The sequence below is a fragment of the Bos indicus genome, chromosome 1 (genome assembly GCF_029378745.1).
Source record: "Bos indicus isolate NIAB-ARS_2022 breed Sahiwal x Tharparkar chromosome 1, NIAB-ARS_B.indTharparkar_mat_pri_1.0, whole genome shotgun sequence".
Classification (NCBI taxonomy): domain Eukaryota; kingdom Metazoa; phylum Chordata; class Mammalia; order Artiodactyla; family Bovidae; genus Bos; species Bos indicus.
In genome coordinates, this window is record NC_091760.1 from 42,314,335 (window position 1) to 42,341,039 (window position 26,705).

The following is a 26,705-nucleotide window of genomic DNA, read 5'->3' on the forward strand; positions in this document are numbered from 1 at the left end:
CCTAAAGAAAATCAGTACTGAATATTCATTGGAAGGACTAGGCTGAAGCTGAAAGTCCAGTACTTTGGCCACCTGATGTGAAAAACTGACTCAATTTGAAAAGACCCTGATGCTGGGAAAGATTGAAGGTGGGAGAAGAAGGGGACAACAGAGGATGTGATCTCTAGATGGTATCACTGATTCAATGGATGTAAATTTGAGTATGCTCTGGGAGTTGGTGATGGACAGGGCAGCCTAGTGTGCGGCAGTGCCTGGGATCACAAAGAGTCACACACATCTGAGTGACTGAACTGAACTGAGCTGAACAGCTACAAATACAAATCAAAAACATATGTATCAAATTAATAGATATGTAGTTTTAAAAATTCCCATTTGTCTTTTTTTAATTTTATTTTTTAATTGGAGTATAACTGCTTTACAATGTTGTGTTAGTTTCTGCTGTATAACAATGTGAATCAGCTATAATTATACATATATTCCCTCCTTCTAGAGCCTGCCACACACTCCTTCCTCCACTCACCCCCTCTAGGTCATCGCAGAGCACAGAGCTGAGCTCCCTGTGCTAGACAGCAGGCTCCCACTAGCTGTAAGTTTTACACAGTGTAGTATATATATGTCAGTGCTACTCTCTCAACTCATCCCACCCGTTCTTTCCTTCCTGTGCCCACAAGTCTGTTCTCTACATCTGTGTCTTTATTCCTGCCGTGCATATAGGTTCATCAGTAGGATTTTTCTCAATTCCATATATACACATTAATATGCAATATTTGTTTTTTATCCTTCTGGCTTACTTTTCTATATGACTGTCTTAAGTTCAACTATATAATTACAAATGACTCATTTTTTTTCTTTTTAGGAATATTCCAAAAATATGAGTAATATTCCAAAAATATGGAACACTTTATGAATTTTCCTTTACCCTTGCACAGGGACCATGCTCATCTTCTCTGTATCCTTCTAGTTTTAGTATGTGTGCTGCTGGAGCAAGCACAAAATTGATCTCTTACATCAAAGTCAGAAAACCATGAAAACAATTATAGTAAATGACATAATTCTAAAACTATTAAGGACAGAAGTACATATATTCAAGGTAACACTCAAAACACTTAAATATTTTACAGCTTAGGCATTATCCAGATTGAAGAGTGCTGGCTGTAAACCATTGTGATGGCCATGATATTGTGTACCAACTAAAATACCATCATTACAGATCCATTTCCTTGTTTTCCTGTCACTTTACTTAAAATAACCTAATACAACTTGAATATTCAGAAATTATGTGTTGCTAAATTCCAATTTTAGTTTTTAAAATTAATATTATATTTTATGCATTTTCATGTATATTGTATGATTAATTATGTTAGTATTAAGAAAACAAATACTACTTGGTTGTATGAACTCACTGTGCAAATGTGTAGACTAAAAAAAATTTTTTTATCTACATATTGTTTCCCTTAGAAATAGAATTTAGGAAAAAAAACACAATTATTTAACACATCATATTGCATTTTAAAGAAATATAAAAGTGTGACTATGATTTATATTATTGATAATGAATTATACTACTTAGATCATTTTTAGCTTTAACAATCTTTGAAATCCTATTAACTTCTTTAATAAATTTGGAGCAATGCCATTTGGCTTGTTAACAAACGAGTCACAAATGTCAGTGACTATAAATAAAATAAAAGTGTAACATATGCACTAAATACTTTTGAAGCTACTATGAGAACATGAAGTAGAAATTATGAGCCAGGAGCCAATAGGAGAAAACACAAGCTTTTTTGTACATGCAGTCATGATTTGTAAACAACAATTAATAACTATAGAAAATGAGAGCAAATCACAGAGCTCCACCAGGTGTTATTTTATGCAAGTGATTTACTCTGCTATTTGATCAATGATAAGAACAAAATCACCCATATCCTCAGGAAGCCATGAATGTTTCAAGGCAGCTGTGATAGCACCTGGATACTTGTCCTACGCAAAGACTATCTCCATCAAGGAAGAATCAAGATTTATTCCTCTTGGCTTGAACCAGAAACAGGGCCAATAAATCTGTTGTTGCATTGCATTATTTCTTTAATGAGAGAACAAAGGCAGTTTTACAGTCCTATTTATGGTAAATTATCAGGAATACACTTGCATCTTCTTGAATCTGTGTGACAGGATCATCCAACATCCCCCAAGTGGGCAGCAGCATAAGTGCTTTCTTCTGCCTTTCTATACTCTCTATAAAAGCATGCACACACACACACATACACGATCACACTCATGCACACTCATATGTATACACACACACACATTCACATACTCTCACGCACTCATACACACATGTGTGCACACACAACTCATACAGATTTACATGTACACAAGCACATGCACACTGTTCAGTTCAGTTCAGTTCATTTCAGGTGCTCAGTCGTGTCCGACTCTTTGTGACCCCATGAATTGCAGCACGTCAGGCCTCCCTGTCCATCACCAACCCCCGGAGTTCACTCAAACTCACGTCCATCGAGTCGGTGATGCCATCCAGCCATCTCATCCTCTGTCATCCCCTTATCCTCCTGCCCCCAATCCCTCCCAGCATCAGAGTCTTTTCCAGTGAGTCAACTCTTCACATGAGGTGGCCAAAGTACTGGAGTTTCAGCTTTAGCATCATTCCTTCCAAAGAAATCCCAGGGCTGATCTCCTTCAGAGTGGACTGGTTGGATCTCCTTGCAGTCCAAGGGGACTCTCAAGAGTCTTCTCCAACACCACAGTTCAAAAGCATCAATTCTTCAGCGCTCAGCTTTCTTCACAGTCCAACTCTCACATCCATACATGACCACAGGAAAAACCATAGCCTTGACTAGACGGATGTATGTTGGCAAAGTAGTGTCTCTGCTTTTGAATATGCTATCTAGGTTGGTCATAACTTTTCTTCCAAGGAGTAAGCGTCTTTTAATTTCATGGCTGAGTCACCATCTGCAGTGATTTTGGAGCCCCAATAAATAAAGTCTGACACTGTTTCCACTCGTTCCCCATCCATTTCCCATGAAGGAATGGGACCAGATGCCATGATCTTCGTTTTCTGAATGTTGAGCTTTAAGCCAACTTTGGTAAGGAAGAAATTTTCTTCTCCCTTCTAGGTTCTTCTGGCTGATCTAAAAATAAAATTGACCTGAGACAGACTGACAGGAAAAACCAAATAAAGGTTTGATAAAATGTATTAATGAGAGAGGGGCTTCTCTGGGGGTTCAGTGATAAAGAATCTGCCTGCAATGCAGGACACCCAGGTTCAATCCCTGGGTCAGGAATATCCCATGGACTAGGAAATACTCCAGTATTCTTGCCTGGAGAATCCCATGGACAGAGGAAAAACCCAGGAAATCTGAGTAACTCCCCCCAAAAATGATTGAAACCTTCACCTTAAACACTATTGTCAGCTAAATATTCATACAAAAGAGTATGCTGGAGTAGTGATTTGGGATTCCAAAAGGAAAAAAGGCAATTCACAGGAAAGCGTTTATTTGTTGTGCCATACAGAGACAATGGGGCACAAAGAGGTTCTTGACAAGCCTGATATGTTTGTCCCACCACATCCAGTCCATATTCTTTTCAGGGATCTCTGGTGATATCTGTATTCAAGGAACAGAACCTTTACATAAATTCTTTAGACAGCTAAGAGGGACATGAAAAGAAAGGCTTCCTGAGTCTTCTGGTTCTTAAAAATAATCAGCCTCTTCCACTAAGCATGAAGTCCTCCAGATCCATGCATGTTGCTGGCTCAGTAATGATTCACTGTTTATATATGGATAAAGAAGATGTGAGACATATATATATATATGTCTCACATCTTCTTTATCCATTCATCTGGTGATGGACATTGGGTGATTTCCATAACTTGGGTTGTTTTCCTTATTGTAAATAATGCTGCTATAAAGGTTGTGTGTGTGTGTTTTCAACTTAGTGTTTTCCTGTTTGTTTGTTTGTTTTTTCATATATATGCCCATAAGTGGAATTGCTGGATCATATGGTAGGCTTCCCAGGCGGTGCTAGTGGTAAAGAACCTGCCTGCCAATGCAGGAGATATAAGAGACATGGGTTCGATCCCTGGGTCAGGAAGATCCCCTGGAGGAGGGCATGGCAACCCATTCCAGTATTCTTGCCTGGAGAATCCCATGGAAGGAGGAGCCTGATGGACTACAGTGCATAGGGCCATAGAGTTGGGCACAATAGAAGCAACTTAGAATACACACATGTACTCATGACAGTTCTGTCTTCAATTTTTTGAGAAACCTGCACACTGTTTTTCATAGTGGCCACGCCAATTTACATTCCCCCAACAGTGTAGAGGAATTTGCTTTTCTACACATCCTCGCCATTATTTATTTGTATTTTCTTGGATGTTAGCCATTCTGACATGTATGAGGTGGTGTCTCATTGTGGTTTTGATTTACATTTCTCTAATAATTAGTGATGTTGAGCATCTTTTCATGTGCCTTTTACCTATCTATACATCTTCTTTCTAGAGAAGGGAATGGCTGGCTACCCACTCCAGTTCTTGCCTGGAGAATTCTATGGACAAAGGAGCCTGACAGACTATAGTCTGTGGGGTCATAAAGAGTCAGATATGTCTTCTCTGGAAAAACATCTATTCAGGTTTTCTGTGTTCAGTCATTCAGTCTTGTCTGACTCTGCAACCCCATGGACTACAGCCCACCAGGCTCCTCTCTCCATGGGATTTTCCCTGGCAAAAATACTGGAGTGGGTTGCCATTTCCTCCTCCAGGGATCAAAACTGCATCTCCTGCATTGCAGGCCGCTTCTTTAATGATGAGCCATTGGGGAAACCTATTCAGGTCTATGTGTGTGTGTTAAGTAGCTTCAGGTATGTCCAACTCTTTGCATCTGTATGGATTGTAGGCTCCTCTGTCCATGGGATCCTCCAAGAAAGAATACTGAGTGGGTTGCCATGCCCTCATCCAAGGGATCTTCCTGACCCAGGGATGGCATTTCTTATATCTCTTGCTTTGGCAGATGGGTTCTTTGCCTCTAGCACCACCTGGGAAGCCCTCTTCAGGTCTACTACCTATTCTTTAATCGATAGTTTGGGTTTTTTTTATATTGAAATATAGGAGCTGTTTATGTGTCTTGGATATTAAGTCCTTATCAGTGGTATTATTTGCAAATATTTTCTCCTATTCAGTGGGTTGTCTTTCCTTTTGTCAATGATTTCCTTTGCTTATAAAAGCTGTTAAGTTAAATTAGAGCCCATTTGTTTATTTTTCCTTTTATTTCGTTTGCCTTAGAAGACAGATCAAAACAGTATTGCTGCAATCTATGTCAAAAAGTGTTCTTCTTATGTTCTTTTCTGGGACTGTTATTGTTTCAGGTCTTACATTTAGGTCTTTAATCCATTATAAGTTTATTTCTGTATATAGTGTGAGGAAATAGTCTAATTTCATTCCTTTACTTGTAGCTGTCCAACTTTCCCAGCACCACTTACTGAAGAGACTCTCTTTACTTCATTGTATATTCTTGCCTCCTTTGTCATAGATTAATTGACCACAGGCACATGGATTTATTTCTGAGCTCTCTAGTGAGATAATCAGACAGAGTAAAATAAATATTCTTTGTTATCACTTACATGTGGAATCTTAAAAAAAAAAAAGATAATACAAATGAATGAATGTGTATAACTGTAGATCAAATAAAAAAAGAAAGCACAGCCTAAAAGCTGAGCATTATGTTTTGTTTGGCAGACACTCTTAAGACTTTGAGCCCAGGAAAAATCATCTCAAATAACACTGAGACTGCTCAGAAGAGGATTGGGGAAAGCCGGGATATATGGGAGTTTTTGCAACTAAATCAGGTAGTCAGACCATTAAAAGACTACTGTTAATGAAAGAAAACCAGGTTTCTAAAGGAATTTAGCACTTTTCTGTGTACGGACAGATGCAGGAGTCTGGACTCACTGAAACCATTCCTTTGATATGCCCTCAGCTATCTGGGGCCAGTATCCTGAGTTTTCTCAGGTGCACAGTTGGGATGGCTGCAGCAGCTGACTGCTAGATGGGCTTGGCAGTGGGCGGCCCGCAGCCCATTTGTCTCCATCCTGAGTTCCCTCAGGGCTCAGGGCTCACCTTCTGGGCAGCTTTAATGTAATGACTTGATGGCTGCAGCATCCTTTGTTTACTGATATGGCAGACAACATTTTAGCCATGATAAAAAAAACAGAAACTGACTCACAGATACAGAGAACAAACTAGTGGTTACCAGTGGGGAGAGGGAAGTGGGATGAAGGACAACATAAGCATATGGGATTAAGAGATTAAAACTACCATGTATACAATAGGCAGCAAGGGTATATTGTATAGTGGAGGAAAATATAGCGATTATTTCATAATAACATTAAATGAAGTACAATCTATAAAAATATTGAAACTAATATATTAGTCTTTTTAGGTCTTCTGCCCATTCTTTAATCAGGTTGCTTGGTTTTAAATCAACTATACTTCTATTAAAAAATTAATAACCAACCTAAATTAATTCTTAAGCCAAAGAAATACATTTAAGTTTGCAAATTTTGCTTCTGTACAGCAAATATATGCTTATACAAAATTATGAATATAACTTTCACTCCCAAAAAATAATAGAGAATAAAAAATCAAAAACAGCTTTTTTAACATTGCACAGCTAGATTATATAGACTTATAGAACTTAACATTACAACCTATAAAAATCTATGGGATCCAGCAGACTTTTACTGATCAAAAGATGTTAAACTGTGGTGAGGAAAATTGAGAGCTCAGTTCAGAAGTTAGAACAGGTATTGGAATGATGAAAATGGGGTTAGAATTAGTGAAAAGGCAATTGATACTGCGAATACTCAAAATCAGTAATCAAATAACTCAGAATATTTGGGCCTTTGTTTTATTCCTCAGTCCATATACATATTTCAGTTGAGATCGTAAAATAATGGGCTTCCCAGGTGGTTCAATGTAAAGAATCCACCTGAAATGCAGGAGACACAGAAGACATGGATTTGATCCCTGAGTTGGGAAGATTCCCTGGAGATGGCATGGCAGCCTAGAGGAAATGGCAACCCACTCCAGTATTCTTGTCTGGAGAATCCCATGATCAGAGGAGACTGGCAGGCTCTAGTCTATGGGGTCACAAGGAGTTGGAAATGACTGAATAACTGAGCACATTAGTATTCTTATATGTTATTATTATTTTCTTACATTAATTCTACTCTTATAGAATGATGGCTATATACATGGTGTATGTAAATTAATTAGATAGTGTTTGCATGGTACCATAATGGATATATAAAACAAAACCTCAGAGGCCAGGGCAATTGTCCAATAAGCCTTGAAATGAGATTTAAACAAGTTCTGAATAAAGGACATATTTACATGCAAAGTTTCTAATGTCTTTGTGTGTCACTGTACCAGGTCCTGTGGGAGCTTTAGATCTTGAAATGTGGCACAGTGACATGGTCCCTAAGGTACAGTCTTAGTCTGGAATCTACTTCTTATCTCTTAAGTACCTGTTGTTTCCAGTCTGATCCACATTTCTCAACTTGAAAATGAAAATAGTTGTACTTACAAAGTTTCAGTATATTTTAAAGGTGATTTAATGTATGTGAAAAGCATGGGAAGTTGAAAAGTGAACTACAATATATTATTATTTATTCTATAAAAGGGCTTGCAAGAGCTTACGATAGAGGCAGACAATTGCTAGTATCATGTGGAATAGACAATAAATGTTTTAGGAATTCAGACATCAAAATCAATTTCGTTTGCAGTGATCAAAGAAGTCTTAAACAAGTCTGGGTTCTGTCTTAAGGGAAAAAATGGAAATCGTTGCTATTTTATCTTATGAATAGAAGTCCGTATATGTGAATCTCTCTTCTAAAATTCCCAAGTTTATCCATGGGTTGTTTCACAGTCAAAATGTGACTGAAATTTTCTGGTTTGTTTATGCACTTTAGGGGTCCAACAACATAGAAAAGGATCTTTTCTTTTTCCTTCTTGAAACATCTAATAAGCAAATCCATGATACTTTTGAGACTAATTTTCACAAAACTTCTTCATTTAAAATACTTTTGAAGCCAGTGGCTTTTAGCTAGCTTTGTCTGCAATTTTGTATCATCACATAAACTCAAGGATGACAGAAATATATAGCAAGACTAAAATTTAATAACTCTTCCATAAGGTACATGTGTTACTTCATAGTCATACCTTATAAATATATTCATATTTAGCTTCAACTTTTTGAATTTATTAAAATTTTGAATTATATTTTTGAAAAAGTCTTCAGAATATCACATAAGCTAAGACTGAGATTTTTTAGGCTCTTTGAGATCATATTCCTTTTAAATCAGATTTTTAAATTATGGGTAATATAATAATTTGTCAATGTAATTTCAAAATCAGAAAGTATTGGACAATTGTTAGGTTTATTTCTGTTTTGCTCTTGTTAACTTCTAGTTTTCTAAGTGAGCATGGTAAACAACTATTAGTAATTTAACCCTGTTATAGTTGATATATAATGTATGTGTGTGGGTATGTATGGAAAAGGCAATGGCACCCCACTCCAGTACTCTTGCCGGGAAAATCCCATGGACGGAGGAGCCTGGTAGGCTGCAGTCCATGGGGTCGCTAAGAGTTGGACACGACTGAGCGACTTCACTTTCACTTTTCACTTTCATGCATTGGAGGAGGAAATGGCAACCCACTCCAGTGTTCTTGCCTGGAAAATCTCAGGGACGGGGGAGCCTGGTGGGCTGCCGTCTATGGGGTCGTGCAGAGTCGGACACGACTGAAGCAACTTGGGGTCGTGCAGAGTCGGACATGACTGAAGCAACTTAGCAGCTGCAGCAGTGGGTATGTATGTGTTTTTAGAGAACCCACAGTTCAGTTTTATCCAGGTCAAAGAAAAGAGAAAGTTTTGATCACACTGGAAGAAACTCAGCTAGAGGTTTGGAATCAGTACTAAAACAACAGGTGCAATGTGGACAGTATCCTCCAAGTACAGTTGATTCACTGCTACATTTGTCTATTTGTCTAATAGTAACAATTATAAACAGAGTAGCACAAGTAGTATTTGGAACAGCCCTTTCAGTATTACAGTGTCAGGCATAATATTTCACTTGTCTTCTCACCACTGGTTCTCTTTGCCTTCCTGGGCTGCTGCTTCTTCAGTAAAGTCATTTTTGCTATTGAATGTCTTGACAATCTCCTCATGAGTTTTCCTCTTGATTATGCTGGCCACACTCTTACATGTATAATATCAAGCAAATCTATGATGTTTAAATAGTCTACAGTCATAGTAAGTTTAAAAACATTTTCCTTGGGAAACTTTCAGGTATTATGTGTCCCAGACAGGGATAACATCCCTTTGATTTTCTTTGTTCTCATCATCCTCAGGAGGAGGGTCACCCCTGTGGGTGTTTATACCACTGAATGACATTTTTAAATTTTTTTAAAAGAATATTGCTGAATTATGATTTTGAGAGGAACTGGCCATCATCTCATTCATGATCAATTCCAAATCTTCCAAAATAGTCTTGATAACTACATGACTTATCAATAGTTACACAATAGTTTCCTGGGTTGTAGAGATCCCCTGGAGGAGGAAATGGTAATCTACTCCAGTATTCTTGTCTGGGAAATCCTATGGAAAGAGGAGCCTGGTAGATGACAGTCCATGGGGTCATGAAGAGTCAGACACGACTTAGCGACTAAACAGCAACAGCAACATACAATAGTTATATAGTTTAGTTACATACTTTGTGGGCATTTACTATTTTAGAAATATTTTGAATCACACCATGTATATTGTTTTGCATAGTGCTTTTGTGACTTTTTGACTTCCCTGGTGGCTCAGATGGTAAAGAGTCTGCCTACAATGCAGGAGACCCAGGTTCAATCCCTGGGTTGGGAAGATCTCCTGGAGAAGGAAATGGCAACCCACTCCAGTATTCTTGCCTGGAAAATCTCATGGATGATGGAATCTGGTAGGCTACAATCCATGGGGTCGCAAAGAGTTGGACACGACTGAGCAACTTCACTTTCACTTTTCACTTTTGTGACTTTAAATATTATGCTTATTCCCCGATGCCTGTATGTCTAGATCATTTTTTAAACAGCTTGATTGAAATCTATTGTATGGATTTCTTTTAAGACTCTGAACCTTTTTTCAGTTCAGTTCAGTTCAGTCTCTCAGTTGTGTCTGCTTCTTAGCGACCCAATGAACCGCAACATGCCAGGCGTCCTGTCCATCACCAACTCCCAGAGTCCACCCAAACCCATGTCCATTGAGTCTGTGATGCCATCCAACCATCTCATCCTCTGTCATCCCCTTCTCCTCCTGCCCTCAATCTTTCCCAGCATCAAGGTCTTATCCAATGAGTAAGCTCTTCGCATCAGGGAACCAAAGTATTGGAGTTTCAGCTTCCATATCAGTCCTTCAAATGAATACTCAGGACTGATCTCCTTTAGGATGGACTGGTTGGATCTCCTTGCAGTCCAAGGGACTCTCAAGAGTCTTCTCCAACACCACACTTCAAAAGCATCAATTCTTCTGCACTCAGCCCTCTTTACAGTCCATTTCTCACATCCATACATGACCACTGGGAAAACCATAGCCTTGACTAGACAGACCTTTGTTGGCAAAGTAATGTCTCTGTTTTTTAATATACTGTCTAGGTTGGTCATAACTTTCCTTACAAGGAGTAAGCGCCTTTTAATTCCATGGCTGCAGTCACCATCTTCAGTGATTTTGGAGTCCAGAATAATAAAAAGTCAGCCACTGTTCCCACTGTTTCCCCATCTATTTCCCATGAAGTGATGGGACTGGATGCCATGATCTTAGTTTTCTGAATATTGAGCTTTAAGCCAACATTTTCACTTTTATCTTTCACTTTCATCAAGAGAGTCTTTAGTTCTTCTTCACTTTCTGGCATAAGGGTGGTGTCATCTGCATATCTGAGGTTATTGATATTTCTCCTGGCAATCTTGATTCCAGCTTGTGTTTCCTCCAGCCCAGCATTTTTCATGATGTACTCTGCATATAAGTTGAATAAGCAGGGTGACAATATACAGCCTTGACGTTCTCCTTTTCCTATTTGGAACCAGTCTGTTGTTCCATGTCCAGTTCTAACTGTTGCTTCCTGACCTGTATACAGGTTTCTCAAGAGGCAGGTCAGGTGGTCTGGTATACCCATCTCTTTCAGAATTTCTCACAGTTTATTGAGGTCCACACAGTCAAAGGCTTTGGCATAGTCAGTAAACCAGACATAGATGTTTTCCTGGAATTCTCTTGCTTTTTCCATGATCCAGCGGATGCTGGCAATTTGATCTCTGGTTCCTCTGCCTTTTCTAAAACCAGCTTGAACATCTGGAAGTTCACGGTTCATGTAATGTTGAAGCCTAGCTTGGAAAATTTTGAGCATTACTTTACTAGCATGTGAGATGAGTGCAATTGTGCAGTAGGTTGAGCTTTCTTTGGCATTGCCTTTCTTTGGGTTTGGAATGAAAACTGACCTTTCCCAGTCCTATGGCCACTGCTGAGTTTTCCAAATGTGCTGGCATATTGAGTGCAGCACTTTCACAGCATCATCTTCCAGGATTTGAAATAGCTCCACTGGAATTTCATCACCTCCACTAGCTTTGTTCAAAATGATGCTTTCTAAGGCCCACTTGACTTCACATTCCAGGATGTCTGGCTCTAGGTCAGTGATCACACCATCATGATTATCTTGGTCATGAAGATCTTTTTTGTACAGTTCTTCTGTGTAGTCTTGCCACTTCTTAATATCTTCTGCTTCTGTAGGTCCCTACCATTTCTGTCCTTTACTGAGCCCATCTTTGCATGAAACGTTCCCTTGGTATCTCTAATTTTCTTGAAGAGATCTCTAGTCTTTCTCATTCTATTGTTTTCCTCCATTTCTTTGCATTGATCACTGAAGAAGGAGTTCTTATCTCTCCTTGCTATTCTTTGGAACTCTGCATTCAAATGCATATATCTTTCCTTTTCTTCTTTGCTTTCTGCTTCCCTTCTTTTCACAGCTATTTGTAAGGCCTTCTCATACAGGCATTGTAGTAATAGAATGTGAAAGTAAAACTTTATTCATTATATTATTTTAAAATTATATTTTTGCAAGTTTTTCACTTAGCTGCTTTCCACAATATATGTTAAAATGATTTTAGTCATTTACTATAGATGACTTTCCTGGTCATTTTAATAGAATTTTTCTTGTTTATGATAATATTTAAGTTGGCTGACTTTTTCCTATCCTGGAACATGATGCAGAATTTTTGATGTATTGACTGAGGCACAGAAGTTACCAATCATATTCAAATATAACTAGGATATTATATTTTAAATCTATTTATTTTACAGTTTAATTCTTTACAGTTTAAATGATAACTACTTTTGCCTAGAAACATTACTGAAAACCAATTCTTAATTTTAATATAGTGAAATATTATGAATTGGGAAAATATGTGAAGTTAAGATGAAAAGGGCTTCCCTTATAGCTAAGTCAGTAAAGAATCTACCTGCAATGCAGGAGACCCAAGTTTGACCCCTGGGTTGGGAAGATCCTCTGGAGAAGGAAATGCAAGCCACTCCAGTATTCTTTCCTAGAGAATCCCATGGACAGAGTTTCCTGGAGGGATACAGTCCATGGGTTCACAAGAGTCAGACACTTCTTAGCAACTAAACCACCAAGATGAGATGTGACAAATTATTGATTTTTCTTTAGGGCCAGGTGAACTTTCTGAGATTTGGGTGAATAGTATATGTTAACTTCCTAAAAAATAATGGTACAACATATATATTTTTACTGATAGTTGACAAGTAATGATAAGGTCAACAGAATATCAGACTGGTCTAATTTGAGGATATTTTTTACCTTTATATTTCAAAGAAACTGCATTATAGAACATCTGTTAAAACAGTTTCCCACATGCTTCTGAAATGATATAGTAGTTAGTAGAGGTATATGGTGTTAATTACTGAAAACAGCAGCCTCACAATATACTGAACAGTGAGCAGAGTAAATTAGCCAGTCATAAAGCTAATAAAATAGAAATTAAAAAGGCCAGGTTATGCTGAAAATAAATTTAAAGATGATGCTTCTGATTTTATTCTGTATATTTAAGAGCTGATAGTGCCGTGTCATTTTGACCCATCATTAATAGTGATGTTTCATTGTGTGCTCCGCAGGTAGTGCAAGTTTTTTGGGCCAATATATCCACATATTTTTCACTAACATATTGTTAAGCCACCTACCAGCTTCATATTTGCATGGCAGGAAGAATTTGAAAGACTATGCAAGCTTTGTGTTGAACGATGTTAATTTTTCCCTTGGGAAAAACTCTTGAAATTCAAGGCTATATACTTTTTTAAAAATAGACAAATAAATTCTGAGGAAAAACTAGAAAAAAAAAATTGTCCTATATCACCTGTAACTTAAGGTGGTAATAATCAGAAAGAGGAAGATCCCATCCTTTCCTAGTAAGTAACATAGAAAAAGAGAACCCTGACATTGTATATTAAATAAGGAAAATCTATAGGATCAGAGTATCCAAAATATTTTTCAAAGGATCAGATCAAATAGTTTTTGAAAGTAATATATCAGATGAGTTAGGTATTAAATAGATGACTTTTTTATTAATCTATTTTTTATTGAAGGACAATTGCTTTACAGAATTTTCTTATTTTCTGTCAAACCTCAACATGAATCAGCCATAGGTACACATATAACCCCTCCCTTTTGAAAGTCTCTCCCATCTCCCGCCCCATCCCACCCGTCTAGATTGATCCAGAGGCCCTATTTGAGTTTCCTGAGGCAGCAAATTCCCATTGACTATCTATTTTACATACAGTAATGTAAGTTTCCATGTTACTCTTTCCATGTGTCTCACCCTCTCCTCCCCCCTCCCCATGTCCATAAGTCTATTCTCCATGTCTGTTTCTCCATTGCTGCCCTGTGAATAAATTCTTTGGTAACATTTTTCTAGATTCTGTATATATGCGTTAGAATACAATATTTACCTTTCTCTTTCTGACTTACTTCACTCTGTATAATAGGTTCTAGGTTTATCTACCTCATTAGAACACATAAAAAGGTGTTCCTTTTTATGGCTGAGTAATATTCCATTATGTACATGTACCACAACTTCTTTATCCATTTATCTGTATCCATTTATCGATAGACATCTGGATTGCTTCCGTGTTCTAGTTACTGTAAATAGTGCGTATGGTACTTGCACAAAAACATAAATATAGACCAATGGAACAAGAAATAAAGTCCAGAAATAAACCCATGCACCTCTGGGTACCTTATTTTTGACAAAGGAGGCAAGAATATACAATGGGGCAAAGACAGCCTCTTCAATAAATGGTGCTGGGAAAACTGGACAGCTACATGTAAAAGAATAAAATTAGAACACTTCCTAACACCATACACAAAGACAAACTCAAAATGGATTAAAGACCTAAATGTAAGACCAGAAACTATAAAACTCTTAGACAAAAACATAGGCACAGCACTTGATGACATAAATCAAAGCAAGATCCTCTATGACCCACCTCCTAGAGTAATAGAAATAAAAACAAAAGTAAACAAGTGGAACCTTATTAAGCTTAAAAGCTTTTCACAGCAAAAGAAACTGTAAGCTAAGTGAAAAGACAGCCCTCAGAATGGGAGAAAATAGTTGCAAAAGAAACAACTGACAAAGGATTAATTTTCAAAATATAAATAGATGACTTTTTAATCACTGTTTTAGAAACATACTTTTAAAAAACTTACCTACTTTCTCTACTGACTCAAATGTATTAAGGTCTGCACAGATTAATCAGTTGAACTGTTTGTTTCCTATTGTTGCACTGCAACAAATCATCACAAACTTATTGTCTCAAAAACAACCTGTATTTATCATAATACAGTTCTATATGTCAGAAATCCAACATAAGTCTTATACGGCTGTAGTGAAGGTTTCAGGAGAACTTGTTCTTTCTGTAGGCTCCAAGAAGGATGCACTCCTTCCTTTTTCCAACTTCTGCATTCCTTGGCTCACAGCCTTCTCTTGTGTAGGTATCTTCTCCTATCTCTTTTTCATGAGTGTACCTGTGATTATATTAGGCCTACCTGGATAATCCAGAGTAATCTCATCTAAGAATCCTTAATTTAATCAAAAACTGCAAAGTCTCTTTACCAGATATGAACATTCACAGGTTCTGGGGATTACAATGTAGAAATATTTGGATGCCATAATTTAGCACATCACAGGCCATATGGTTGAACATACCACAGTTTTATTCTCAGGTGTAGAAAAGAGACAGAGGCTATAAAGAAAATAAAGCACCAGTTCTGCTGTATGTAAGCATAATCTGTATATTTCAAGCTCATAATCAGGTTTTGACTACACAGGGAAGTCGATAAAAATATATATTACCACTGATTACAGGAAAAATCACATGAAAAGAAAAGCACATGTAACAGATATCATTAGATAGATTATGCTATCTGACATTTTCAAAACAAGATAAAGATCAGAAATATTTTGAAGCATGTTATCAGGTTTCAAAAATGTCAATTCACATGCTAAATATCACACTTACAAAATTTCACAAGTAAGAATAGTGTATTGGGTGTGTTCTTCTTCTCTACATACACAAAAGAAACACTATTACATACTTGTGCTCTGCAGTTCTACCCACTGGCTCATTAGCAAAGAAGAGAGGAAAATCATATAGTCTTAAAAGTCTGTTCTGAGTTCTACTTTCTAATCTATATTATTTATTATATTGTTCTGAATTCACATTTCATCCTGTTGTTGATAGATGTGCCTAGAAAGAGGCACAGGGAAGCACAGAAAGGAGGGCATAAAGCAAAGACAAAATGAAAAGCACTAAAAAAGGAAATTAAGAAAGTAAAGAAAAATGGAAAGTAGAGAAAGAAGGAATAAAAAAAGAAAGAGGTTGATAGATAAGCAAAGGGAAAGAGTTCTATGCGTAGTAAAAGTCAGCACTAGCGTTAGGACTAAGGTTGAAGTTATAGGAAGCAAACAATGACTCCAGATGTTTTATCAATTAAAGATTTTTAAAAGACAATGGATAGCTTTGTGAAGTACTGTACTCTTTATATAGTACTTTGTGAGGCACTGCACTCTTTATATAGTACTTTTTGAAGTACTATGCTCTTTATATACTCTGTGAAATACTACACTGCTAAAGTAAGAAGTGGTTACTCAGCTATCAGAAATACATTGAAGTATTTTCTGCATTGGTGATAAAAGGTATTAAACTGCTTATAAGATCTGTTTGTATATTGGGATTACATTATATAACATTCACTATTAAGATTTTCACTGTCACAAACACATGTGCATAGGAGCGTTCCCTGCTCCACTCTGTCTTTTTCATCTAAACACACACACACACTCATGCAGGTAAGCATATCACAATAAATAAACCTTCATTTACCCAGTATGCTCAATAGATGACTGAGAATTAGCAACATTTGTTTGATCTTTAGGAAAACACCTCATGACCCATGGTGTAAATCTTGATTACATGCTAAAAATAAGACATATTTGTGATAATCCACAATATAATTTGATTGAGGGCAGGAGGAGAAGGGAGTAAAAGAGGATGAGGTGGTTGGATGGCATCACAGACTTAACAAACATGAGTTTGTGAAAACTCAGGGAGATAAATAAGGATGTGGAAGCCTGATGTGCTGCAATCCATGGGGTCACAAAGAGTTGGACATGACTGAGTGACTGAACTACAGTGTAAAATTGAACAGTAGTAAATTTGAACAGTAAAATTGAACAGTAGTGTTTGATATTTTAAAATTTAAAGAAATAATCAACTCGAAGACAACAAGGATACTTGTAACATTGCCTCATTTCTACCACTTTTGAACAGGTATTTACAATACCGAATAGAATTAATTTTAAGAGAAAGTATAGCAAAAATGTTAAATTTTCCACTTCTTTTTTGACATTCTGCATTAATACCAAAATTGGCCTTCTCATTATATCATTAATGCAATTATATCAATTGCTCACTTCTCTGAGCCTCAATGTCATCATCTTATGGAGGCAATGTCTTCCCCATAGATTTATGACAATATAATAAGATAACATGCATAATATAAACATTTAATAAAAATTGATTAGCTCAATTAAGAGCAAAATACTTAACTAGAATAATTCACTGTTTCTTTAGGTATCTCCATATAAGCATAAGAAAGCAAAACTTTTCTAAGTGTGAGTAAGATCTCTTTTGTTAGAACTAACTCCCTTCATACTTTTATTTTCATTCTTTGTTACATAGTTTTTGGTAAACTACTTGAGATTCAAAAAATGTAGTAATCAAAAGGGTTTGTATGAAAAACATTTTCAAGAATGTGGTAATCTATTCACCAGTCATTTATGTTGAAGGTCAAAGCTAAGATTTTTGAAGACTTAAGAAAGGATGTATATCAAAAACATGATTCTGCTGAAGGCTATACTGAATAGGTAATTGTCACTCAGGAAACATTGGTTAGCATCTGATCTGACAGACTCCAGAAGATATTATTTCCTTGACTATTTCTTTCCTTCTCTAACTTTTTAGAATCAGAAGTAAAGATCAATAGTTGTCCTTTTGTGTCCTAAAATCAGTTTTTCTCATGTGGAGGAATAAATGTATTTTCTGCTTTGTATTAGTTGGTACTGCAGAGTTTTCACAATATGCCAATTCAGATACTATGTAAGCTTGAATTATTAAGACAAATTCATTAGATATATTCAAAGCAAAAGCTTTAGGTTTCATGTATTGAAACCTTATTTTAAAATGAAATTCTGTGTAATGTTCTTCTCTGAAAACATAAAATGCAGTGTTTGAGATGTATTGACCTGTAAATTGTTTTCTACATCCTCTGCTGTCAACTCATTAAGTGTTTAAAATGTGTGATTAGTAATATCGATATGCTAAGTGGCTTCAGTCTTGTCCGACTCTGTGCGACCCCATAGACAGCAGCCCACCAGGCTCCCCTGTCCCTGGGATTCTCCAGGCAAGAACACTGGAGTGGGTTGCCATTTCCTTCTCCAATGCATGAAAGTGAAAAGTCAAAGTGAAGTCTAGCAACCCCATGGATTGCAGCCCACCAGGCTCCTCCGTCCATGGGATTTTCCAGACAAGGGTACCGGAGTGGGTCGCCAGTGACAGCTTTTTCAAAAGCACTATGGTAATAATAGTATGACACAAAATCCAAATTATATAGAGCAATTTTCTCTCTAAAATAATTTTAACAAAATCAAAATTTATGCATAAAATGTTTGTACATAAAATGTCAGAATTCGGAGAAAACAATATTTTAAACCTCAAAATCCAACATTAGAGTAATGACCTGATAAAATAGCAACACAATTGAATATTAGCCACTAAAGTAAAAATTATGGAAACTCTTTTAAAATATAGAGTAGGATTTAGAATATTGGTTTAAAATAGAATTATCTAGAATTATGTATATTTAGCAACTGTTTAAAACATAGATGTTTACATATGAAAGGAATGTGCAAAAGTGAAGAGATTTTAGATTTTATATAGATATTACCTTGAAGTCTGTTTATAAATGAAGGATCTATGTAGTTAAGAGAATACTGCTAAGTCGCTTCAGTCGTGTCCGACTCTGTGTGACCCCATAGACGGAAGCCCACCAGGCTCCCCCATCCCTGGGATTCTCCAGGCAAGAACACTGGAGTGAGTTGCCATTTCCTTCTCCAATGCATGAAAGTGAAAAGTGAAAAGTGAAAGGGAAGTCACTCAGTCGTGTCCGACTCCTAGCGACCCCATGGACTACAGCCTACCAGGCTCCTCCATCCATGGGATTTTCCAGGCAAGAGTACTGGAGTGGGGAGCCATCGCCTTCTCCAGTTAGAGAATAGATTCTCTTAATTTTCTATTTTTAAAAAAAAAAAATTTTCTATTTTATAGAAGAGGATTCATGTAATTTAGATGATGTGTCTGTACAATTAAATAACCATTGAAGAGCTGGAAATAGGAAAGATAGTACCTATATTTTAACCAATAGTCATTCTAAAATGCTGTTGGCATAATTGAATTTCTTATAAGTTTTGTATCATTTGAACTTGAGTGCTAAGTAATTATGAGACAAAATATAATACACTGGTAATACTGCTTTGTGATATTGTACATTAAACTGAAAATTAACCACAACATTTGTATACATGAAAAGGACATTTTCAAAATTAGTAATGAATTGATATACTTTTATGTACTTTAGTCAACTTCTAATTTGTATTATTCACATTAAAGTTTTATTTTTTCCATAAAGCACTATTTAATTCATTATTATACTATAATTCCAAGAACATTAATGCTTTTTTCAGCAAGAATTAATACCATTAATTGACTAATGGTAGTTTATTAGTAGTGAATATGACTCAATATACATAGTGAATTGTCAGAACATTTTCTTATTTACCATTTTATATATTTCTATTTTAGCTTATGGCACAAACTCTTCTATTTCTCAGCAATTTCTATAATTACCACTCATTTTAAGAAAATATCTTAGTACAGCAATAATACTGTCATTAAGCAGCTGGAATGAGTTTCAAATATAGTTTCTAAAGTACTTAATTTCTTATGAGAACCGACTTTGTCATTCTCACAAATATAAGAAAGTAGTTTATCCTTAAGATATGAAAACAACTTTGGAAAGTAAATTACCACATTTAATACTTGAGTCTCTCTTAGAAACTAAAGAAACATTTAATCTTGATCATAGAGAATCAGTTTCTTCAAATCCTATTTTCAACTGCATTTAGTACATGTGAATGGATTTTTGAAAATGAACTGGAAAGATACATGAGTTCATAATCATACTAATTCAATTTTACTAGTATAGAGTTTTTACTTACCTTCATCAGTCTGGAAATTTCTGAAAATGAACTGGAAAGATACTTGAGTTCATAATCATACTAATTCAAGTTTACTAGTATAGGGTTTTTACTTACCTTCATTGGTCTGGAAATTTCTGAAAATGAACTGGAAAGATACATGAGTTCATAATCATACTTCTAATTCAGGTTTACTAGGATAGGGTTTTTACTTACCTTCATTGGTCTGACATCTGTATCTCTATTTTCCCATAGGAAAAAAAATCCTAGTTCTTAATAACACCAATGTAATTATTCATTTGATTTGTCTCTTAATACACACACACACACACGTGCATTCGCACGCATGCGCACACAAACACACACACACACACACACACACACACACACATTCAGCATTACAATACCAGTAATACCACTTGTAATATCATTACTAAAAACAGTTCAATAATTTTTGCAGTATTTTTTTGATACTTAGAATATGTCCCATTGAGATGTAGGTTAAGTAACTGTCATTTAATGTCATTTTAAGTAGTTCCTCTCAGAAGCTATGCTTTCAACTCAATACACAGATTTATTTCTTTTAATCTTTTGAGATTGCTCTTTCAGTGTTCATTTGTCTGTTATTATTTATATTCAGAGATGATTTTCTTCTAACCCTGTAGTGACCATCTTAGCCTCCCATCCTCTAAGAGTAACCATTGTTACTAGTTTTTATTCTTAAATTTATCCTTAGACATTTTTTTCATACATTTTTCTCCACCTCACTTTTTTCATTTAAAAGTAAATCCTGAAGTAAATTCATTCTAGTATTTATAGATGGTCACAATTCCTTTTTTACAGTTTCATAATTCTCTGGTGAATGTAGCATACTTTTTTAAACCAGTCCCTTATTGATGGGCATTTAAATTGTTTCCAGGCTTTACAAATAAATTTCAATGAGTAGTCTTGTAAATATGTCACTTCATATTTGTGCAGTGTATCTTTCAACAGATTCCTAAAGCCAAAGTGTAAATGAACATATAATTTGCCTTAAATTGTTAAATTTCCCTTTATAAAGATTATGCCATTTTGCATTTACACCAACAGTGTATTAAAGTCTTTTCCTCACAGTCTAGCCAACAGAGCCTGGTGTCAAGTTTTTGGATTTTTTTGCCAATTTAAAATGAGAAATGGTATCTCAGTATATTTAGTTTGTAGTTTTAAGACTGAATTTTAGTTCTGTATGTAAAAAATCCTTTTGTAAGTAATTTGAATATTTAAAGATGAGAAGTATTTTGTTAGATAAAAAAAAACCTACAGTGTATACAAGATTACTTTAGGTTAGGATTGGATTGTTAAGATAATGTTATATAGAAAAAGAAGACAGACATGATTCAAAATAAACTTCATAAATTAAATATTTCAGCTTTAGTCAGAAGTCATAGAAACCTTGCAAAAGAAATGATCCTTTCTTTGATAAGCCAAAATACGCTGTAGTTAAGTTTGCGATGTAACTTCTATAAAGTACTAAAATTTCATTAAGTACTAACTCTTGAAAGAAAGAAAGCTTATAAATGATCATGTAATTGCAGAGGATTTTCTATAGTAGTCTTAGTTTTGAGAAAATATAGAAGTCAAGTCTATTATACTTCATATTATAGCTCAAAACCAAAGCCAGTTTGAGGAAAAATGTCCTCTAACAGAATCAGAGATGATGAGTTATAGTCCTTCTTCTTGGACTATCTGAGTTTTTCCTTTGTCCCCTAATTTGTTTCTGCATGCGTGTGAGCTAAGTTGCTTCAGTTGTATATGACTCTTTGTGACCCTCTGGACTGTAGCCCACAAGGCTGCTCTGTCCATAGGATTCTCTAGGCAAGAATGCTGGAGTGAGTTGCCATGCCGTTCTCCAGGGGATCTTTCCAACCCAGGGATCAAAAGGGGGTCTTTCCAACCCAGGGATTGAACCTGCATTTCCTGCAGCTCCTGTACTGCAGGCAAAATTCTTTGCTACTGAGCCATCAGTGTCTAAATAAATTTTAATATTTTATTTGGATTGAATAAAGTAGATCCTGATTATCATATTAATCTGACATCAGTAATTGGTGTCCACTTCAACAAGAATTGTGTTTTCCTTGGGAGACAAAATGTTAAAGAAAGCATTGTGGAGAATGATTCCTGCCAATTAATTCTTAGTTATTTTCTTTCTTTTCAGCACCTTCCCTGATAGGTATGGTAAGAAAGGACTGGGCATCCCAAAATAGCATTGCCCTATCATGGCAAGCACCTGCTTTTTCCAATGGAGCCATACTGGACTACGAGATCAAGTACTATGAGAAAGTAGGTCTTATTTGGAGCTTCCTCAAAATGTACATATACATATATATGCATATATATATATTAAGTATATTGTTATAGAATATTATTTTACTTTGAAACCTGTTCTTTTTGGTCTATCTTCTTACCTACTATGTCTTTAAATATTCTCTAGTATACTATAGTGCTTATAATTTCTTAATTAATTTGCCTTGTTTTATATAAGATTAAGGTAGAAGACACAGGATGTACATTTCTATCTTCACTTACTCTGAGTTTTACAATATAGTGAGAGATTGTATTCATCAGCTTACAGTTTAATGAATATAACGTTATTTCTAAAACTCACTTCAGAAAAAATAGTAAAAATGGAATTACCATAATCTAAAACAAGTTCAGTGGGCCATATCCTTTCCAATGAATTTAAAGTTATAGTCTGCTAAAATTTGCAAAGTATTATTTAAGGTATAAATGAAAATAGCTGATGAATTAAAATTGTCTTTCCATTCAGGTCAGCTGTTTTATAAGGTAGCAAGATAAATCTGGTTAATAAATCAACTCTTAACTTTAATTTCCATTTCTGTCATTAAAATTCTCAATCACTATATTTTCCCTAATTATATACTTCCTTAGTTTTATGACATTCACAAGTCTACTTTCTTTATGCTTTCTCCCTTTCACTCACCATTATGATATCATTGCTATAGATGTTATGGCAGAACATAGAGTCAATTCTGAGAATATATCCCATTGGGCTGATACTAACCTACAGTATTGATAAAATGAGCATTACATTTAAAAATATTATGTAAAAATTTATATAATTCCCAGTGGTATCTTATAATAAGAAAGAACTTGTTGTGTTTCTATAACTTACTGGAATCAAAGGAACATCACAAATAAATTTAGGTTCCCTATGAAGAAACTCAGGCAAAAAGAGAAATGGTGGAGAGTTCTGACAAAACGTGGTCCACTGGAGAAGGGAATGGCAAACCACTTCCATATTTTTATCTTGAGAACCTCATGAACAGTATAAAAAGAAGAGAAATAGAAGTCTATATTTTTATATTCTACTGCTTCTGAGCAAATGTAAGTTTGAAAAGGGGAGAAGTAACTCAGTAGCATGATTATATTTAGTAATTTCAGAATTATGTGGTCAATGAAAGCTATCATTATTATTAACTGACATGGAAAAATCCATAGTCTAAAAAGGAGGAATTTACTCAGTTTAATTAGATTATAGATTCTGTACATTGGCCTGGCCAGCTTGTGCTCAGAAATCCCGTTGGTGTATCCTTCCAAATGTTACAACCTATGGCATCCTGTCACAGGAATATACATATTTTTCTGTCCATTAATTTAAATATATCTTCATATACTCAAATAATTCAGTTTATTTAAAAAGCAATGTACACATTTTTAAGGAAATTTTCAGAATAAAAATATTTATCTTGTATTATAAAGGTAATATTTTATACACAGAAGATGACTCTTATTCTATAGTCATTTTTGCTTCATATATATGAAGATGAAAATTACATAATATTTCCAGTTAAAGAAAAATTGTGCTGATTCTATAAGAAAAGAACCATATTCATCCAATTGGAACTTTAGAAATTAATAATATCCTCAGAGATGGCTACTGACATAATATCCATGTTTTAATAATAGAATAAATAATATTACAAAGGAGTTTATTTTATAAGAAAATGGCAATGATCCATTGCTAATGAATTTAACGTGGAGTTGGAAGCCAAGGATTCCTAATTCACGTTCTGACTTTGACTCTAATGCTTGTGGTCAGGAAAAAGTCTATTAATCTCCCTAATCAGACTTCACATTTACAAAAGGAAAATAAAGATACCAACCCTTCTAGTGTGTTGTAAAGATTAATTATAAACAGATCTCATTCTAAAGGAGATCAGTCTTGGGTGTTCTTTGGAAGGAATGATGCTAAAGCTGAAACTCCAGTACTTTGGCTACCTCATGCGAAGAGTTGACTCATTGGAAAAGACTCTGATGCTGGGAGGGATTGGGGGCAGGAGGACAAGGGGATGACAGAGGATGAGATGGTTGGATGGCATCACTGACTCAATGGACATGAGTTTGGGTAAACTCCAGGAGTTGGTGATGGACAGGAAGGCCTGGCGTGCTGTGGTTCATGGGGTCACGAAGAGTCGGACACGACTGAGTGACTGAACTGAACTGAACTAAGCGATTTACAATGTGAGGTGTCTACAAATGTCTGAGATCAAACACATATTATTGTTACCAGTGACCTTTGCTTAGAAAAAGGCACTGGTCTAAGTGTTTGGACATTTAAGTTTGACTTAGACCTTAAGTTTCTTATTCCTGTTTTCTATCTATAAAATAAGGGTTCAGAAAGATAATCTCTTCCATTTTTAGCTATTTTCAAATGCTACTATGTTTGTGTTTATACAGTTATATAGATATACTATCTTTCAAATAACTTAAGTGTGCTAAAGTTAAATATACAGGCACATTTTAAAAAATAACTCACTGCAGGGAACAGTAATCTTCACATCATAATTATATATAAAAATTAAAACCTAGCTATGATTGTCTTCTGTTTCTGTATATGTGTGTGTGTGTGTGTGTATGTGAGATGAGCGGACTATGGAGAAGAAAATCTATAGCTTGTGGGTTATAATTAATTAGATATTCTCTATTCAGTTAATTATACTCTCCAAATTCTTGGCCACATTTTCATACTTAAAAAGTGTTTTAAACTTACATGAATATATTATAAATATGAAAAGGCACTTAAAATAATGAAGAAATTCAAGTATAAGTCACAAAAAAATTATATTTCCTATTTACTCACTAACAATATGTTTCTTCAAAGTACAGCATACTTATACTGGAAACTGTTAAAAAAAATGACGTCAACTTAGATATACACGCTTTATATAATGGCCTTCCCAGGTGGTTCAGTGGTAAAGAATCTGCTTGCCAATGCAGGGGACAAGCAGATGTGGGTTCAACCCCTGTGTCAGGAAGATCCCCTGGAGAAAGGCATGGCAGCCCACTCCAGTATTCTGGCCTTGAGAATCCCATGGACAGAGGAGCCTGGTGGGCTACAGTCCAGGGGATTGTGAAGAGCTGGACATGACTGAGTGATTGATCACACACATTCATGCTTTATATAATACTTCATGAAGCAGCTGGTCTCATTTCCAGGAACTGCCAAATGGGGCAGAAGGCAGGGAGCAAGAGATAGGAGAAAGGATAAAGAACAGGGAGAGAAAAAAATAGAAAATATCTATTCTACTGTAGCCACATAGTCAACATCATTTAGAGTGAGAAGGAACAAGGAAAGAAGTATAGAGCCCAGATTTGGCTTGGCATTTGGGGATAGGCTAACTGGATATACTGTGTCATCTTTTTATTTTTTTTTTTTTAAGTGAAGTATAGTTGATTTAAACTGTTGTGTTAATTTCTGATGTACAGCATGGTACTCAGTTATACATACTTATGGATTAGTTTTTAATATTCTTTTCCATTATGGTCTATCCCTGGACATTTACTATAATCCCCTGTGCTATACAGTAGGACTTTGTTGTCCATCTATTCTATATGTAGTAGTTTGCATCTACTAAGCCAAACTCCTAGTCCATCCCTCCCCTATGTTTCCTTGGCAACCATGAATCTATTCTCTATGTCTGTGAGTCTGCTTCATAGATCAGTTCTTTGTGTCATATTTTAGATTCCATGTATAAGTGATATCATATGGTATTTTCTTTCTCTTTCTGACTTACTTCACTTAGTATGCTAACTTGCATCTATGTTGCTGCAAATTGCATTATTTTGTTCTTTTTTGTGGCTGAGTAGTGTTTCATAGTATACATGTACTATATCTTCTTTATCCTTTCATCTGTTAATGTACATTTAGGTTGTTTCCATGTCTTGGCTATTTTGAATAGGGCAACTGTGAACAATGAGGGAGCATGTATCTTCTTTATTCATAGTTTTGTCCAGATGTATGCTGAGGAATGAGATTGCTGGGTCATATGATAGCTCTGTTTTTGGTGTTTAAAGGAACCTCCATGTCATTCTCCATAATGGCTACAACAATTTATATTCCTACCAACAGTGTAGGAAGGTTCACATTCCTCCAAACACATCTCCAGCATTTATTCATAGACTTTTTCTTTTTTTCTGCTGTTCTGGCTCTTCATCGTTGAGGGCTTTTCTCTAGTTGCAGTGCACGGGCTTCTCATTGCAGTGACTTCTCTTGTGTGGAGCATGGGCTCTAGGGTGCGTGGGATCAGTAGTTGTGGCACATGAGCTCTAGAGCATGTGGGTTTCAGTGGTTTGGACAAATGTGCTTAGCTGCTCTGTGGCATGTGGAATCCTCCCTAACCCAAGGATTGAATGCATGTCCCCTGCATTGACAAGCAGACTCTTAACGACTGGACCACTAGGGAAGTCCTGTAGACTTTTTAATGATGGTCGTTTGGACTGGTGTAAT

The 26,705-nt window shown here is 35.8% G+C and overlaps 1 protein-coding gene and 1 non-coding gene across 5 annotated transcripts in view; one reads left to right on the top strand and one right to left on the bottom strand.

Annotated features, from left to right (window-relative positions):
- Positions 1-26,705, top strand: part of EPHA6 (EPH receptor A6) — a 1,027,581-nt gene that overhangs the window by 604,879 nt on the left and 395,997 nt on the right. For all 4 annotated transcript variants that reach the window (XM_070786786.1, XM_070786808.1, XM_070786797.1 and 1 more), the window contains exon 6: positions 22,113-22,237. In XM_070786786.1, the coding sequence (XP_070642887.1) occupies positions 22,113-22,237 (125 nt within the window). The remainder of the gene's footprint in view (positions 1-22,112; positions 22,238-26,705) is intronic.
- Positions 886-991, bottom strand: LOC139185281 (U6 spliceosomal RNA). Its single transcript, XR_011568899.1, has one exon. It is a non-coding gene; the product is annotated as a U6 spliceosomal RNA (small nuclear RNA).